Source organism: Vigna umbellata, chromosome 3, assembly GCF_029865625.1.
Source record: "Vigna umbellata cultivar VRB3 chromosome 3, Vumbellata_1.0, whole genome shotgun sequence".
Taxonomy (NCBI): Eukaryota; Viridiplantae; Streptophyta; class Magnoliopsida; order Fabales; family Fabaceae; genus Vigna; species Vigna umbellata.
This window is the reverse complement of record NC_142167.1, coordinates 19,143,063-19,157,223: the sequence shown is the minus strand read 5'-3', so window position 1 is coordinate 19,157,223 and position 14,161 is coordinate 19,143,063. Positions and strand designations below refer to the sequence as shown.

At 34.0% G+C, this 14,161-nt stretch overlaps 2 protein-coding genes across 2 annotated transcripts; both read right to left on the bottom strand.

Annotated features, from left to right (window-relative positions):
• Nucleotides 1-339: 339 nt before the first annotated feature.
• On the bottom strand, nt 340-3,141 carry LOC124823141 (peroxisomal membrane protein 13-like). The gene is made up of 5 exons (XM_047295286.2): nt 3,026-3,141; nt 2,472-2,696; nt 2,080-2,360; nt 1,404-1,496; nt 340-981 (listed from the first exon to the last, which is right to left on the bottom strand). Exons 1-5 carry the CDS (start codon nt 3,042-3,044, stop codon nt 760-762), a joined length of 840 nt encoding a protein of 279 aa, XP_047151242.1. The 5' UTR covers nt 3,045-3,141; the 3' UTR covers nt 340-759.
• Nucleotides 3,142-4,375: 1,234 nt separating this feature from the next.
• LOC124823145 (protein NLP8-like) lies at nt 4,376-12,369 on the bottom strand. Its single transcript, XM_047295296.2, has 6 exons — nt 12,047-12,369; nt 10,056-11,134; nt 9,550-9,594; nt 6,514-7,251; nt 6,131-6,254; nt 4,376-5,802 (listed from the first exon to the last, which is right to left on the bottom strand). The coding sequence occupies exons 2-6, from the start codon at nt 11,010-11,012 to the stop codon at nt 4,763-4,765; spliced, it is 2,904 nt and encodes a 967-aa protein (XP_047151252.1). The 5' UTR covers nt 11,013-11,134; nt 12,047-12,369; the 3' UTR covers nt 4,376-4,762.
• Between the last annotated feature and the right edge of the window lie 1,792 nt (nt 12,370-14,161).

Below are 14,161 nucleotides of genomic sequence, written 5' to 3'. Positions count from 1 at the left end.
AATGAGTAACCAAATTATTTTGAGCCACAAATTTTACATTGAAACATTTTTGAACCACTATTTTTATTGAGACACTGTCACAGTTGAAAGAATTGCTTTTACAAGTACGTCAAACTAGCCTTCCATGTTTATCGTTTTTTAAAAAAGTTTTCTTCTTTCTTAAAAGCATTTGAGCCACAAACACATTTCTATTTTCTAAGGAATTACTTCTTAAACACTTAAACATAACTACTACAGTACGTATAAATGTTTTTTATTTGTTATATATATATATGTGTGCGCGCGCGCGAGGTCATTCATTCTAAAACACTTATTATCAGAACTTCTATATGAAATTGATTGCTCAGAAATGCAAAATTACTTAAGAAATCAGTTTCTAAAACCAGAAATTGAAGAGAGTCAAACAAGCCTTTATATTTTTTTACACCCAATTTACTTATTTCTATTTGTCTCCCCCAATAGGTTAAGCAACATTTGAAATACAAAGTAACACAACTATCTATACAAACAGCATCCTACAAAATTCCGAGCAGATGCTTTAAAGGTAAATGTATTACTGGTTTGTTTTACCAGCCAGTTTGTTTTACCATTGTGATCCATTTCCGGTAAAACAAACCCATCCAACCAAAGCATACTGAAAATTCCAGTTTAAGCATGACTTGCACATCTTCAGTATCTTCATTTGCATTGCTTCAGCTGTTTCTCAATTCCTTATACTGTATTTGGATTCGCTCTTATCAGCAAAACAGATTCATTTCATTACTTACTGGTATCATATTCCCATGCATTGTCCCAGGAACCACTTGGAGCAGCTTTTGGTCCCTCAATATAGTTCTGATTTACAGAGGAAGTGTGTGGCCCAGGCAGTGGAAGTCCATCTGGACCTGGAGGGTTCATCTTCTTGGGTTTAGCTTTGACTCCAAGCAACCGTAACACAAATCTAGCTAGCTCTCCATATAATACACCAGACCGGTCAAAAAGCTGTCAAGATACGATCGCATTAAAATAAAATTCAATATACTATTTTGAAAGTTCATTAGAGGGACAACACAAAAAACTCGGCAAATCTGCATTCTTATTTGAAAGGAGGGAAAACACAAGTGATCTTTGGCATGGACTATCAGAGTTGGAAACATGCCCTGTGAAATGAAAGTAAACAATAGAAACTAATACATCCATCATTAAGAATGATTTTACTAATTTGGAACTTGGACTGGACAAGCCAGATCCAAACTTGATTTTTATTTTGTCTAATAAGCTTTTCAAATTAACAGAATTAAAAAGGATAGGATAGATGAATGATTACTTGTGACCTTCAAACAGCCATTAGAGCATAGAATATAATATAACAAATTAACGAAGGAAAGGAACAAAAAATGGAAAGAAAAAGATGAATGTAAAACCTGAAGAAGTGAAGTCATGAACATATGGAAAGCCTGCGTGTTCTGGTCTACGAGAATTGAAATCCTACCAAAGAAGTTAACCACGCCTTGCATCTACAATTTTAAAGGGAAAAAAGAATAAGCTAATGCAAAGCAAATTTTCAAAGGAGGAGAATGTGGTTGAGATCGCAGTGTAGAATGAGAACAGTGAATGCAGTACACCAAGAAAATGATTTAAAATAACGTGTCCATTTTAGAATGCTGATTGAATGGTCAAATACACCTAAAGAAAAGAAGTTTCATAAGATATTTATACTAAGATTAAGGGGGAAATAGTTTTACCTCAGAAACCTGCACTCAATTTTAATGCAGACATTTATTACGCAATTGGTGATGTTAAATTCCAATTTTAATCAAAGAACAGCACTGAAAGTACTTAAAACATGGAACTACATCTAAGTTTTGTCCAAAGATTAATAATATCCTAGTTTCTGTTGCATCTAGTCCCAAGAGACGAGTAATTATCACAAACATGGAACACAGACAGGATTGACCCATTAAGCTTCTTCTTGTACAATAAGGAATTATACATTACTTTATGATCTAGTAATTAGTTACAGTAACCCAGAATATGAGAACCAAAATCAATTAGTGAGGAAAAGAGGAATTAAGTTGGGCAGAAAATTATATTGCTCACCACACGTATAAAAGAAATCCAAAATCCTGGAGGCGATGAAGGAGCACCATATGGATTATTGGGATCTTCAGCTCCATAAGGACCACCACCCAGGCCATAACCACCCATAGGACCCCCAAAACCACCATTATACATTCCCCCTCCATACATCCCAGAGGACCCATAAAGCCCCCCATATCCTCCCCCGTACATGTTGTTGCCATACATTCCTCCACCACTAAACCCTCCCACTCCACCATAAGATCCATATCCAGAATTGTAATTCATTGTAGAACCATAACCTGTAAATCATAAACGAAAAGACTCATAAAAATAGGTAAAGCAAGGAAAGAGCCAAAAGGATAGGAGGCCAAATATGTGAGACTAGAAACAATTTAACATAAAAAACACACCTCCATAGCTGGTAGTTCCATAATTCTGCTCCCAAGGCCTTGTGGGAAGGGGTCTTCCAAGAGCATTCCTATTGACAATTGCAGAGTTATTGGAAGCTGAAACTATTTCCCCTGGTTTTGCAGTTCCTGAAGACTCAACTACATCACTCGTTCTACCTGCTGATGGGGGTTTAAAAGGTGCAGTCCCAGATGAGGATGCTACTTTCTCCCACGGTTTAGGTGGAGCTGCAACACAAAACTATAAAATTGTTGGAATGGAGATCCCATGAAGAGGGATGAAACACAGATTCCATTATCATCATAATGTTCAGAATACTACATCGTAATTAATCCCATTTCACTGAACCGCTAGAATTGCCAAATCAATATATGCAAAACTATGAAATCTAATTCACTAATAATCTCCACACAAAAATCAGTGTACCCTTTTCTTATTTTTATGTGGCTTCACCAAGCGAAAATAGAACAACAGCAATAGTAATTACCCCTTTTCTTTAATCAACGAAATTAGAAAACCAAGAAATTTAAAAATTTGAGGGTTTTCCGAACTGAACCTGAAGCTGATGGTTCCATGCTAGAAATTGCGATCAGAGAGCATAAGCTCTTCCAGATAACAACTCAACGCGATTTATACGTGTACAATTTTTTCCTATTGCTAGCTTCTATGTTTTAGTCAATCAATAGTTTTTAATAATTAATTACTTGGATTTCAGCCATTGATTTACGTTCGCTGGAACGGATCTGGACGGTGAAAACATTTCCTTATTTTTCATTTTTTTTGTGTGATAAAAAGGTAAAATATGGTGTGAATTCATTTAATTAAGGATATTAATAAAATAATTAAAATTTAAAAAGTATTTTATTGATTAAGGATGTCGAATTTTCTTATGGTAAATAATAAAATAATTTTAATTACTCATCCCACGAAGCTTCTTCTATGTTGTTCCAACCTTTTTCCTTCAAACGTGTTTTTCGTTTTTTTTCCCTTTCGAATCCACCATGTGAATTCTCAATTCTTTAAAAGGTTGACTCAGTGGTCTCAAAGCTTTAATTTATCAATTATTTTGTCTTTAATAATTTAAATTTTTTTAATATTTTAGAGGATGTAAAAATATTATTTAGATTAAAACAGACATGAAAATAATTGATATAAAATATCCATTTAAAATATTAAAAGGATAATATTAAATTTTAAATGCATATATCTTAATATGAATTTTTATTCATGCTTCTTATATAACAAATTGATACCATTTTAATATAAAGTCTTTAAGACATTAAATTATATGATCTTAATTCTTATATAAACAACTTTCCTATCTCTTCTCATCCTGCAGCTTATATTCACTTATCAAAATAATCAAATCAAAGTAATATCCAATTGTGTGATGCTTTTGTTAGAAATTTTTTTCTTAGATAGTAGAATCATTCTGTCGGCAAAAGAGGATACGGTTTCATCAATATGAAACCTTAAAAGACTTAGTGGACTAACCGAGCAGTTGGATTAAACAAAGATTAATGTTAAAGATGATTACGGTTAAAGCTAAGCAAGATTATTACTAGTGTGTCAGTAATTAGGTCGATGCTAATTTGAAGTCTATTCCAATATCTATAACTACAGTTTTGAGGTATTGTGATAGGTTAATTACATTCATTACGTATTTATTGCTAACATGGTTGGATTTGTACTGATTTTAATATCGAAGTGTTTTCTGTAGTTAACTTTCCAGTTTGATCAAACGGTAACGAGTGTGAAGCGAAAAAAAGACTTTGATCTGTATTTAAAGTTTGAATATCGTATTAAGGAGAAGATTTGACCATGACCCTATAATCCAAACATTTATGATTCTACTCTTTATGTTCCTAACTTGATATCATTTGCAAAGGAAAAAAGAAAAAAAAAATTCAAATATATAATTTCTATTAAACTGGTGATAAAAGTGAAGATTGAGCTATTTACTCTTGTCTACAGCTACAAACGTGTATGGAGCTTTAATCAAGCATACAGAGAGAACAGCATATTTAACATGGTAGTGCTATCATGTGAGTGTTTATCTTTCTATCTACTGAAAACAGCCACCCTTAGAAGATAGCATTGTAACAAATATTTGACCCAATGGCCACAAATGACACCTGCAACATCTTCACAGAAAATGAAGAAATTTGCATGTGGCATTGGTGGCTTAAAAGGTCAACTCCTCCAACCAACATACTATTAGAATCAAATGTGAACCAAAACCCACATGATATTGTTGAAGCAAGGCTTGTAATGACCTCAATGAAGCCATTGATCATATCAGACACTGTGAGCTGTCTGGCAAGAAGCAATTGCTGCTGCCACAACTGCTTAAAACACAAGGCACATCACGAACCAGAAACTTCACACAACGTGTGCCAATGTCATGCAAAATTTCTACACACTCTTGCAAATCTGAGTCATTCTCCAACATCACCCATTCCTCTTCATCATCTAGATATTTGAGCTTGAATAACCCGTTTTGGAGTTTGAACCTTGTTGCAACCTCTTCATATAGCTGGAAACAACCTGCGGATGGATCAAACTTGAAACGAATAGTGTCTCCCCTATAGCTAGCTTTCACAATCATTTTTGACTCACTATCAACACAAGTTGGTTTTACTTTTGAATGCTTTTGGTTCTCAAAGCTTTGAGAGCATGATGAGCTGCCATGCATCATCGAGCCAGAGCCATTGGATGAGTTTGTGGTGCTTGAAGAATTTATAAGGTTGTTATGTTCTTCAATTCCTTCTCCCCCATCTACTCCAACTTCAGCCTCATCTGTAACCAAGGATATTGAACAAGTTTGTTCAGGACAATCCTGATTCTTGGCCTTCTGGCTTGATCCATCATTCATGGCCACTGATTTTGAATCTTCACAACAATCATCAGAAGAAGCATTGTCTTTTTTAAATCCTCCCTCACTGGTATTAGATAAAAGTGCACCTCTTGAGTCTACAATTTTGTTTTCCACCAAACAAACACCATCATCATCATCATCCAACTTAATTGTTGAATTCTCACTAGTGCTGCCTGGTGCTGAAACTGGCTTTTGTGTTGCATGCTTAGGGTCTTTCACAGCACTTTTCTCAGGAAACAGAATGTATTTATGTGTGTCAATTTCTTGCATCAGTGATCCTCCAGCTATAAACCCCCCAGTATAAGGATCAAACTTCAACCCTCCTTCCACTCCCTGGACAGAATCAAGCACAGTCTGTATCTTCTTTAATGAACGATTCACTTTATTGATCTTCCGAGATGGCCATCTTGAAATTCCATGTTGCCTGCATATCCTTTTTAGAGTTGTTGGGCAAACTGTTCGAAGAAAAAACTGACTTTGTTAGCAAGAATCACCTCTCAGAAAACTTGATTGTGTTTTTGATCCTTTAAATTTAGAGCGAATCCTCTTTTGATCTTCCAAATTCAAAGAAAAAAAGTAAGGGTTGTGAAATTGCATTCATTACTTTCTTTAGTAAGTAGAAACTACGGGAGAGAACAAAAATATACATTAGTTTCAGAACTTACGCGTATGAAATTAAACAAATCTGATTGATGACAAACATGGATCCCCATATAACCCAAAAACACTAATCTGAGTTAAAAATATATGAAGAAATTAACAGAAATAACATCGGGGTCTCACCACCAATGCTTTTTGCAGCATCTTTCAGACTACCAGAGAAGTACTGTTGTAGAACACTCAAACTAACATTCTTCTCCACTGTACTTCTCTTTTTCTCAATCTGTTTTCTTGGTCCATTCATTACCTACAAGACAAAATCCTACGATGTCAAAGTTCAATCCCAAAACCATCACACCAGGGTACAAAAGTTGAAGCATATTCCATAAAGTTTTTTCTACATCAACTCACTCCCATTGTGACAAATGAAATGTGATGAACAATAATCAATATTTCTCCTCCGTTTAATTCCTTTATCACAATAACTCTATGCTTTCTCAAACTAAGTATTTATTTCTTAATAAATTTCACAAGGGTAAAGGATAAAGGAAATGGCCAAGATGTACCTGGCCATGAGCAGCTTCAATTCCATTGTTAGATGCCTTCAAGGACATCTTCTGATTCGAATCATAATCATCATTTATAAATGCTATCTGAGAGTTCCTTTTGGACATGGGAAAAAAATATGTGAGCTTTTCCTTTGGAAACCCAGCTACGGATCCTTCTATTCCTGTTATTTCAGTATCTGAAACTGTTCTCAAACTCCTACAAATTCTCCTCATGGTACCTGAGAGATTATCCAGTAAAAGTTGTTGTTCTGAACTCCCTGTCATGTTCACTGGCAGAAAGAACTCTAATATGTAATCATCATCATTGGTAAAGGTACTCCTTAGCCGAATTGCAACTGCAGCATTCAAGTTATATTTGCGTGCATGATGAACAAGGGGGTATTCACTAATATCATATGTCTTCACATCAGTGTAGAAGAATGGATGATTTGATTGAAGAGCTTTCCCTGCTATACCTTGCCCTTCCTCAAGATGATGTTCAACGCATGCATGAACAAACCCTCCAATTGCTGCATCATTTATATAGCAAGCTGATTCCTCAATACATAGCACACATTTTTCGTCAGAACTTGTATGACCTTCTTTGATTCGTATTCTCTCAGCTTCATCTCCTATTCCCTCACTGTAGCAACAGGGAATCCATGTCAGTGCTAGTGGCAATCTATGTGCGTGACACACCGCACGTAACACATCAACTATCTCTGTTAAAGCAGCTCTTTTGTTACTTGATAGACACTGCAGAAAAAGAGCCACTAATAAGTGTTAAAATATTTTGGCTCACATATATACTATTTAAATGTGTCAGTGGTCTGTTAATATTAAGGTTATCACTAAGAGTACAACTCTTATGAAAGATTATTGCATAGATACCTAAAGTAATATTTTGACTTGATAAGAGGTTGAATTGTAGTTATCAAACTCTAGAATGTGACCATAGTTATTGATGAATATATAGTGAAAACTATCTATAGGATTAATCTCTTCTTGTTGAATATACACATAGGAATATCTATTTATAACAAAAGAAATATGAGCTAAATTCAAAATATAAATAAGAAATAATAACAAACTAACTAAAGATAAAAGATAAAAGAAAGATAAAAATAATATATCTAATACTCCCCTCAAGCTGATGCATATAAATCATATATATCAAGCTTGTTACTAATATAATCAATAAAGACAGTGAAAATATCTCCTTCTGTATTAGAGAAACACCAAATTATTAGTGATTTGCGAAGACGACGTAAAAGACGAAATATCAACCCAAAAGACTCCCTCTAACAACAAATATGGAGGTTGCTCCATGTAAATCTTGTTGGAATTTTAGAGTATTAGAGACCATTTTTAGATTCATGAAAAGTTACATTTATTCATGAAGAGTTATAACCAATGAAGAGTTACAATTATTCATGAAGAGTTACAATCATTCATGAAAAGTTACAATCATCTATATAAAGGGATCCTGTGCTCTATTGATGTACACATATATGAGACTTTTCTCTACATTCTGTCATTCACTTAACACACAAATCAGTTTGTGAGAATTTTATTCTTGTTTGACGTTAATACTAAGAGTGAGTATCATTGTTGTATTTCTTCTTTGTATCTCAAATGCGGATTTCGTGATCCCTTTCACTCTTATAAGGGACGAAATATTGCTTTTAGGAAAGTGTGTATTCACGCCTAGAAGATTATATCAAATATACATTGTTTTTCATCTTGTTTCCCTAAGTTCTTGGAAAATTGTTCCAACAAATCTCTTCTTGCAGCCATTAAGGAATGCATTGTTGTCATCTAGTGAATAAAGAGGTCATTGTTGAAGAGCAACCACGGCTATAAATAAACTAACAAAAACTATCTTTGCCATGAGAGAAAAAATATATATGGATGGGTCAAACGCAATGGTGACAAAAGAGAGGTCAGAAGAGACAGAAAAAGTCATGGATGAATAGGAGAGAGAAACCTTAAAAATCCAAGATTCTCCAATCAAGGCACTTGAAAAAGGAAAAAGAGCAACTTCAAAGCTTTGAGAGGAAACAGGATGAACCTAAAAGAGGAAAAAGAGCGACCTCGACACTCTGAATCGCTGCCTAAGAGGAGACGAGATGTGTCACACGTACAACGGAAAAGGGAGTAGATCTGCAACTTCAAAAGGCACTAAGAGTGCATAAGAGCTCCGATGAAGGTATTTGATGACACGGTGGGCGCCTGGCCGAGACAATCAAAATTGTGTGATTGTCGGTCAAAACTAGCACTTCGGTAGTGACAACTGTAGACGATGGCGCCGACGACACCATTCCGACAGCGGTAGATGGTGCCGTCGGCGGGTGCAGTGGTAGAGGCAACAATAATTTTTTACTCAAAAGAACCTTACTCTAGATACCATGATGAATATAGTGGTAACTATATATAGAATTAATCTCCCCTTATTGAATATACACATAGAGTCCTCTATTTATATTAGAATAAATATGGGCTAAGTTCAATATACAAATAAGAAATAATAAAGATTTATATTAATATTTCTTCTATTATAAATAGAATACTTTATGTGTATATTCAACCCAACGAAAATTAATCTCATACATAATTTTCACTGTATTTAACATATAAAGATAAAATATAAAGATAAGATATCTATATAAGATATCTAATAGATCTAACAATTATATTAGGGTCTTGTTTATCTTCATCCTATCAGGAGAGAAATACCATCAGTGTTATACATCATCCACATCAATCTCAGTGACAAATTTAGGGTATGTTTTTGCATTCTATTTTCATAATGAATTAGTGTATGAATTCATTAAGGATTAACAGGTGGTTGTGATATGCATTTTGGATCTATATGGATAAAAACATTAGGTTAGGAACAATTATTATTAAACCCTTTGAACAAGTTCTTGAGAAAACCAGATAATAACACTTCCCAAGCCCCTCCCCTCCATTGAAAATTCAGAAAGCTGAGCTTTGCCTTTACAGTGGGGAAAGATCAATATGATAAATCATCAGAGTATGGATTATCGTTACCTGGGGAAGAAGTCGTGGAGGCATAGTAGTCTTTAAATTTACAAGCTGCATAATGTCATCATAAGGATATTTATCATTAGCACCTTCGATGATAACATAATATGGAAATATCTAAGACATAGAAATAGGCTACTTTTCCTAGTAATTGTAGAGGTTTCTCATACAAGTAAACCCTGTACTAATGAATGTAGGATGTGCCGACAAATGATGACTATAGACTAGAAATAGATTAGTATAATATGAAGGCTCCAATTTTTGCAAACTAATCTTAGTTTGATCACAAGAAATATGACTGCACCAGCACTATGCACATGCTTAGAAAATCTTCTTTCCTAACTTCTCCTCAATTACAGCAAGAGATAAACATCAACTATATACAGAATACAAGATAAGATACTTTGGCAGCAAGGTAGAAATTTTCTTAAACAGACATAATATGACAAGCAGTGAGACAGGAAACTGCATAAATTAAAGTGTACACTAGAAATAGCAGAAGAAAAATCCACCTGAAGTGCCTGAGTAACAATTTCTAATTCTCTGTCAAAATTAGGTTTTTCCTTTGTAGTGACCAGTTCCAATACAGCACATGGCTCATGAGAATGCATATCAGAAACAGGAAGAGCAATAGATCCACGAATTTCATGATTCAATGCATGGTCCAACCTTAAGTACTCAGTTTTATTATAGTAGCCAACATTGGAAGTCCATTCAGGAACATGTGATGTAAACACTCGTGCAGGAAGCCCCGGACATGATCCTTTCTTTCCTTCTGCAGAAAATGTGAATGCCCTTGACACCTCTCGATACCCTGCAAGCTTTGGATCTAACAAATAAGGTTGTTCACTTGTGCATAAGATGAATTCATCACCATGCTTTATAGGTACCCAAACTTGTGCCAGCATTCCCTCATCAACTGATTCCATAAAGAAGGACAAAGACCTCAACATTCTATCAGCAAGTGGCCTCCCTGATGACCTTGAGATCATGTAATTGCACATGTCTGAGGTATTAAGTTGCTGATATAAACCATTACGATTTTGTTTTGAATCAAAGCTATTTGAATCATTTGCTTCATCTAAGAAACCAAGTTGGATGTCCATTTGCTGAAATATACCTCTTTCTTCACAACTAGGAGAACTTTCTATACCATTGTGAATTTCACTGACTTCTGTCATAAAGCATGGACCATTGCCATGTTCCACCAGATTCAATCCATCGGATGGTGGATATGATGCTGAGGAAAATGATGAAAACACACTTGCCAAACTCTGATAATTCATAGATGAACTATTGCTCCAACCAGCATAGGTATCAAAGTTCATGAGCTCAGAGAAGTTGCTAAACATGTCCTCTGAAGCAGATTTTTTCATCCCACCATCAACCGATGTTGATTCCTCCAACTGGGTACAAGGAGATGTGCAATAGCCAGTTTCCTTTCCCTTTGGGGAAAAATGATCTTCCATGGTTTGGTTCAAGAGAAAAATTTAAGTTGAGAATTTGACCTATGTTAGTCCCTTTGAATCAAAATTTGCACCAGAGGCTTCTTCCAAGTTGACCAACATCCTAAAAGCCACCAGGGTTTACACTGCATGGCATGCACAATCTCAAGAAAAAGTCAGAACCCAGGAACTTAAAATCATCACACAAAAGTCTTCTCATCACAGAAAGAAAAACAACAAAATCAAACAGAGACTAAAAAAAGTTAAATCATTCGTTTGCTGTCTATGGCTACAAATACTTTTCTTATAATCTTCATACTTAAAAACATCTCCTGTTAGTCCTTCCACATAACAGTTTTAATCTCTGCTGTCTCTTCATATCATTTTTATTCTTCTTTATCTCTCTGACAAAAAGGAGTAAAAGGTGTTTTTCACAGCAACTTAAAAATAATTTTTGAAGTAGAAGAACCCAACAGAGAAAATATATGTAACAATAACGAGTAAATAAAAACATCACCTCACTTAAAATCTGGTATTTGAAACTTCAGGGAATTAGAATTCAGGATTCAAGAATCATTCATTAGTTCAAAGTCCTCGTTTTAGTAAAAGTTTTAATTAGAGGAATTAATATAAGCAAATCATCACATCCTACAGTCAAAATTTGACAGCCAAACTAATGAGTAGCCGCCAACTACCCTAAAGCTATTATCTAATCCAATCTTAAAATTAGGAACAACTGTATATAACAACAAATTCAGCACAAAAGGTGTTTAAAACATCACGACACACGAAACAGATTGAAAACAAAAGCCAAACTTAAACATGAAGTTGGGTTTTGAATGCTTGCATCCAAGCAAGTGCATCAATGGAAAATTTTAACACACAATTAAGGCATCAAGAACAAGGATTCATAAATAGTGTCAACCATTTATGATACTGAGAAACTCCCAGTTGTCTAATGCACTTAATGTCTGTGTGAATGCGAGCTCTTCACAAGAACATGAGTTCAAATTCTACTAACCAAGTAAGAACCTCTTTATTGAGCAATCTATAAATACCTGAGAGAGTTTTTTGAACTAAGATGCCTGTCTTCTTATCAGACAAGCTTTCGCTTTCCGACCCAAAAGAAACAACTGTTCTAAAATTCCAAAAGCTTGAAACTTGCAAGTCAAAATTCAGAATTTTCACAAACCCAGGAATTTTCTTCCTTGATGGAAGCTAACAGTAGCAAAGAGTAGGTGGAAAATAGATTCCATAAAAGGAAATGCAACAGAACTGAGTAGTGCATGACTTCTGCAGCAGTTTTCGAATAAACTGTTTACTTAGAAGTACAAAAAGTGTTTACTAAAAATAGAAAACCGTTAATGGTGGTGATCTACCCTTCTTTGTCTAAGCCTCTGTTCTTAATATAGGCAGGAACACAATAAAATAATCTTATCTGCATGTTCGAATCTGATTATGACTTTTAGAACAGAAAAAATAAATTAAAAAATTAACTATGCTAAGAGTTTCTTTCTTTATGATAATTGAGATGACCCATATTTACCTCCATTTAACATGATAAAATAGTTATAAAGAAATAAATTTTTATATTTTAAAAAAAAAATTATGTAAAATAAATGTAAATGATTTATGTGTCAAATTATATACATATATATATATTCAGACATGCTTTGTAATAATTAATTGTATTTTAATTAATTATTAATTTATTCATGAAACTAGCTAACCACCAGAATTGGTGTGGAATCAGAATCTTGTGGATGGATAGACAACTATATTTGAATAAATAAAATAAATAAAATATTAATTGTGGTGACGGATTGCAGATGTTGAGAATGATGCGCTTTTTGTTTTTTGTTTTTTTTTCGAACCCTCAGCTGTCTGCTTTGGTCATATTTTCATTTTAGAACCATTTCTACGTTTTTTTATCCTTTTTAATGGCTCATACTTAATATCTTGCTTCTGTAAGATTTTTTCAGTGTTATTAATTTTACATAAGTAAATTCCTTTTACTTCCCAATTTTGCATATCGTAATTATTTTCTGTTTTTATTTTTGATAAAAAAAATATATTTCTATTTTGGTTTTTATTGTTTATTAGTCTTTATTGTTTATTAACATTAGTTAAATGATTAATTATCTCTTATATGACATCTTACTACTTGAGTAAAATGTTTGATTATTTTTTCTTTTACCTTCTTTCTCAAATAAATTTTCGTATTAATGAAGTTTTTTATATTTTGATCCCTATAAAATTTATAAAAAAATTTAATATTCTTTATTTATCGATGACATATCCCTTAAGCATGGCCAAACAAACTTAAGAAGAGTCAAAATCATTCGTGGAAGGTAGACTTAAACTTTTTTCATTATGTGTTAGTGATATTTTAATAAAATATGTTTCGTTGGGCTTTGTATTATGAGTTTAATAGTATAGGGTTTTCCTTTTAGACCTTGTATAATAAGTCAAATAGTATATATTTTCTTTTGGTTATTGTATTTTGGCCTAAGGTTGTAGCGTAGGGATTTGGACCTAAAGGAGGTTGGCCCTAAGAAAACACATAGATCTAAGGTAAAAACCCTACCTTGGAGCATAAACCTTCTAGAAGAAGTTCAACTTATGCAAACAAAAGTTTGAAATTCTAGAAGTTTGTGGGTCCTTGGCTAGAGTGATATCTAAGTGCTCTATTTTGTGAGGCACATGCTCTTGTAATGTGTCATTCTCCTCCTAATGAAGATGATTATATCTTGGTCTCCAAGTTAGAGTATTGGGTTTTGCTTCTACAATTTAGAGAGACCTTTAAAGTTACTTAAGCTTATAAATATGTATCTCTTTTCATGTAAATTCACCTTTGATTTAAGTATTGTTATGCTACCATATTTGTGTCATACTACTCACTTAGGTCACCAAAGACTAGAACATCTCTTCTAGGTTTCTTTTAGCCACCTTTCTTTAAGAGTTGACTCAACCTCTTTTGACTGTACCTAAATACCATATTCTCGTCACCATTAAATCACTAAAACTGAGCCAATATATCCCCCACATCTGTAGCTTTCGCGCACCATCTCATCCTTGGGTTCACCCACCTTACTTGAGTCATATAGGCTGGAGGAGGAGTCTACCATCATTTGGTATCAAGAGCTTTGATTTTAAAAGAGCTAAGTTTCTCA

What these genes read in the sequence shown, in the direction of transcription:
- LOC124823141 (XM_047295286.2), bottom strand. An exon ending in GGATTTCTTTTATACGTGTG is followed by an intron (nt 1,497 to 2,079) that starts GTGAGCAATATA and finishes TTAAAATTGTAG; the next exon opens with ATGCAAGGCGTGGTTAACTT. An exon ending in TCATGACTTCACTTCTTCAG is followed by an intron (nt 982 to 1,403) that starts GTTTTACATTCA and finishes GTATCTTGACAG; the next exon opens with CTTTTTGACCGGTCTGGTGT.
- LOC124823145 (XM_047295296.2), bottom strand. Translation starts at nt 11,012, where the DNA reads ATGGAAGATCATTTTTCCCCAAAGGGAAAGGAAACTGGCTATTGCACA. An exon ending in TTGTTACTCAGGCACTTCAG is followed by an intron (nt 9,595 to 10,055) that starts GTGGATTTTTCT and finishes GACATTATGCAG; the next exon opens with CTTGTAAATTTAAAGACTAC. An exon ending in TGCTGCAAAAAGCATTGGTG is followed by an intron (nt 5,803 to 6,130) that starts GTGAGACCCCGA and finishes TTCTTCGAACAG; the next exon opens with TTTGCCCAACAACTCTAAAA.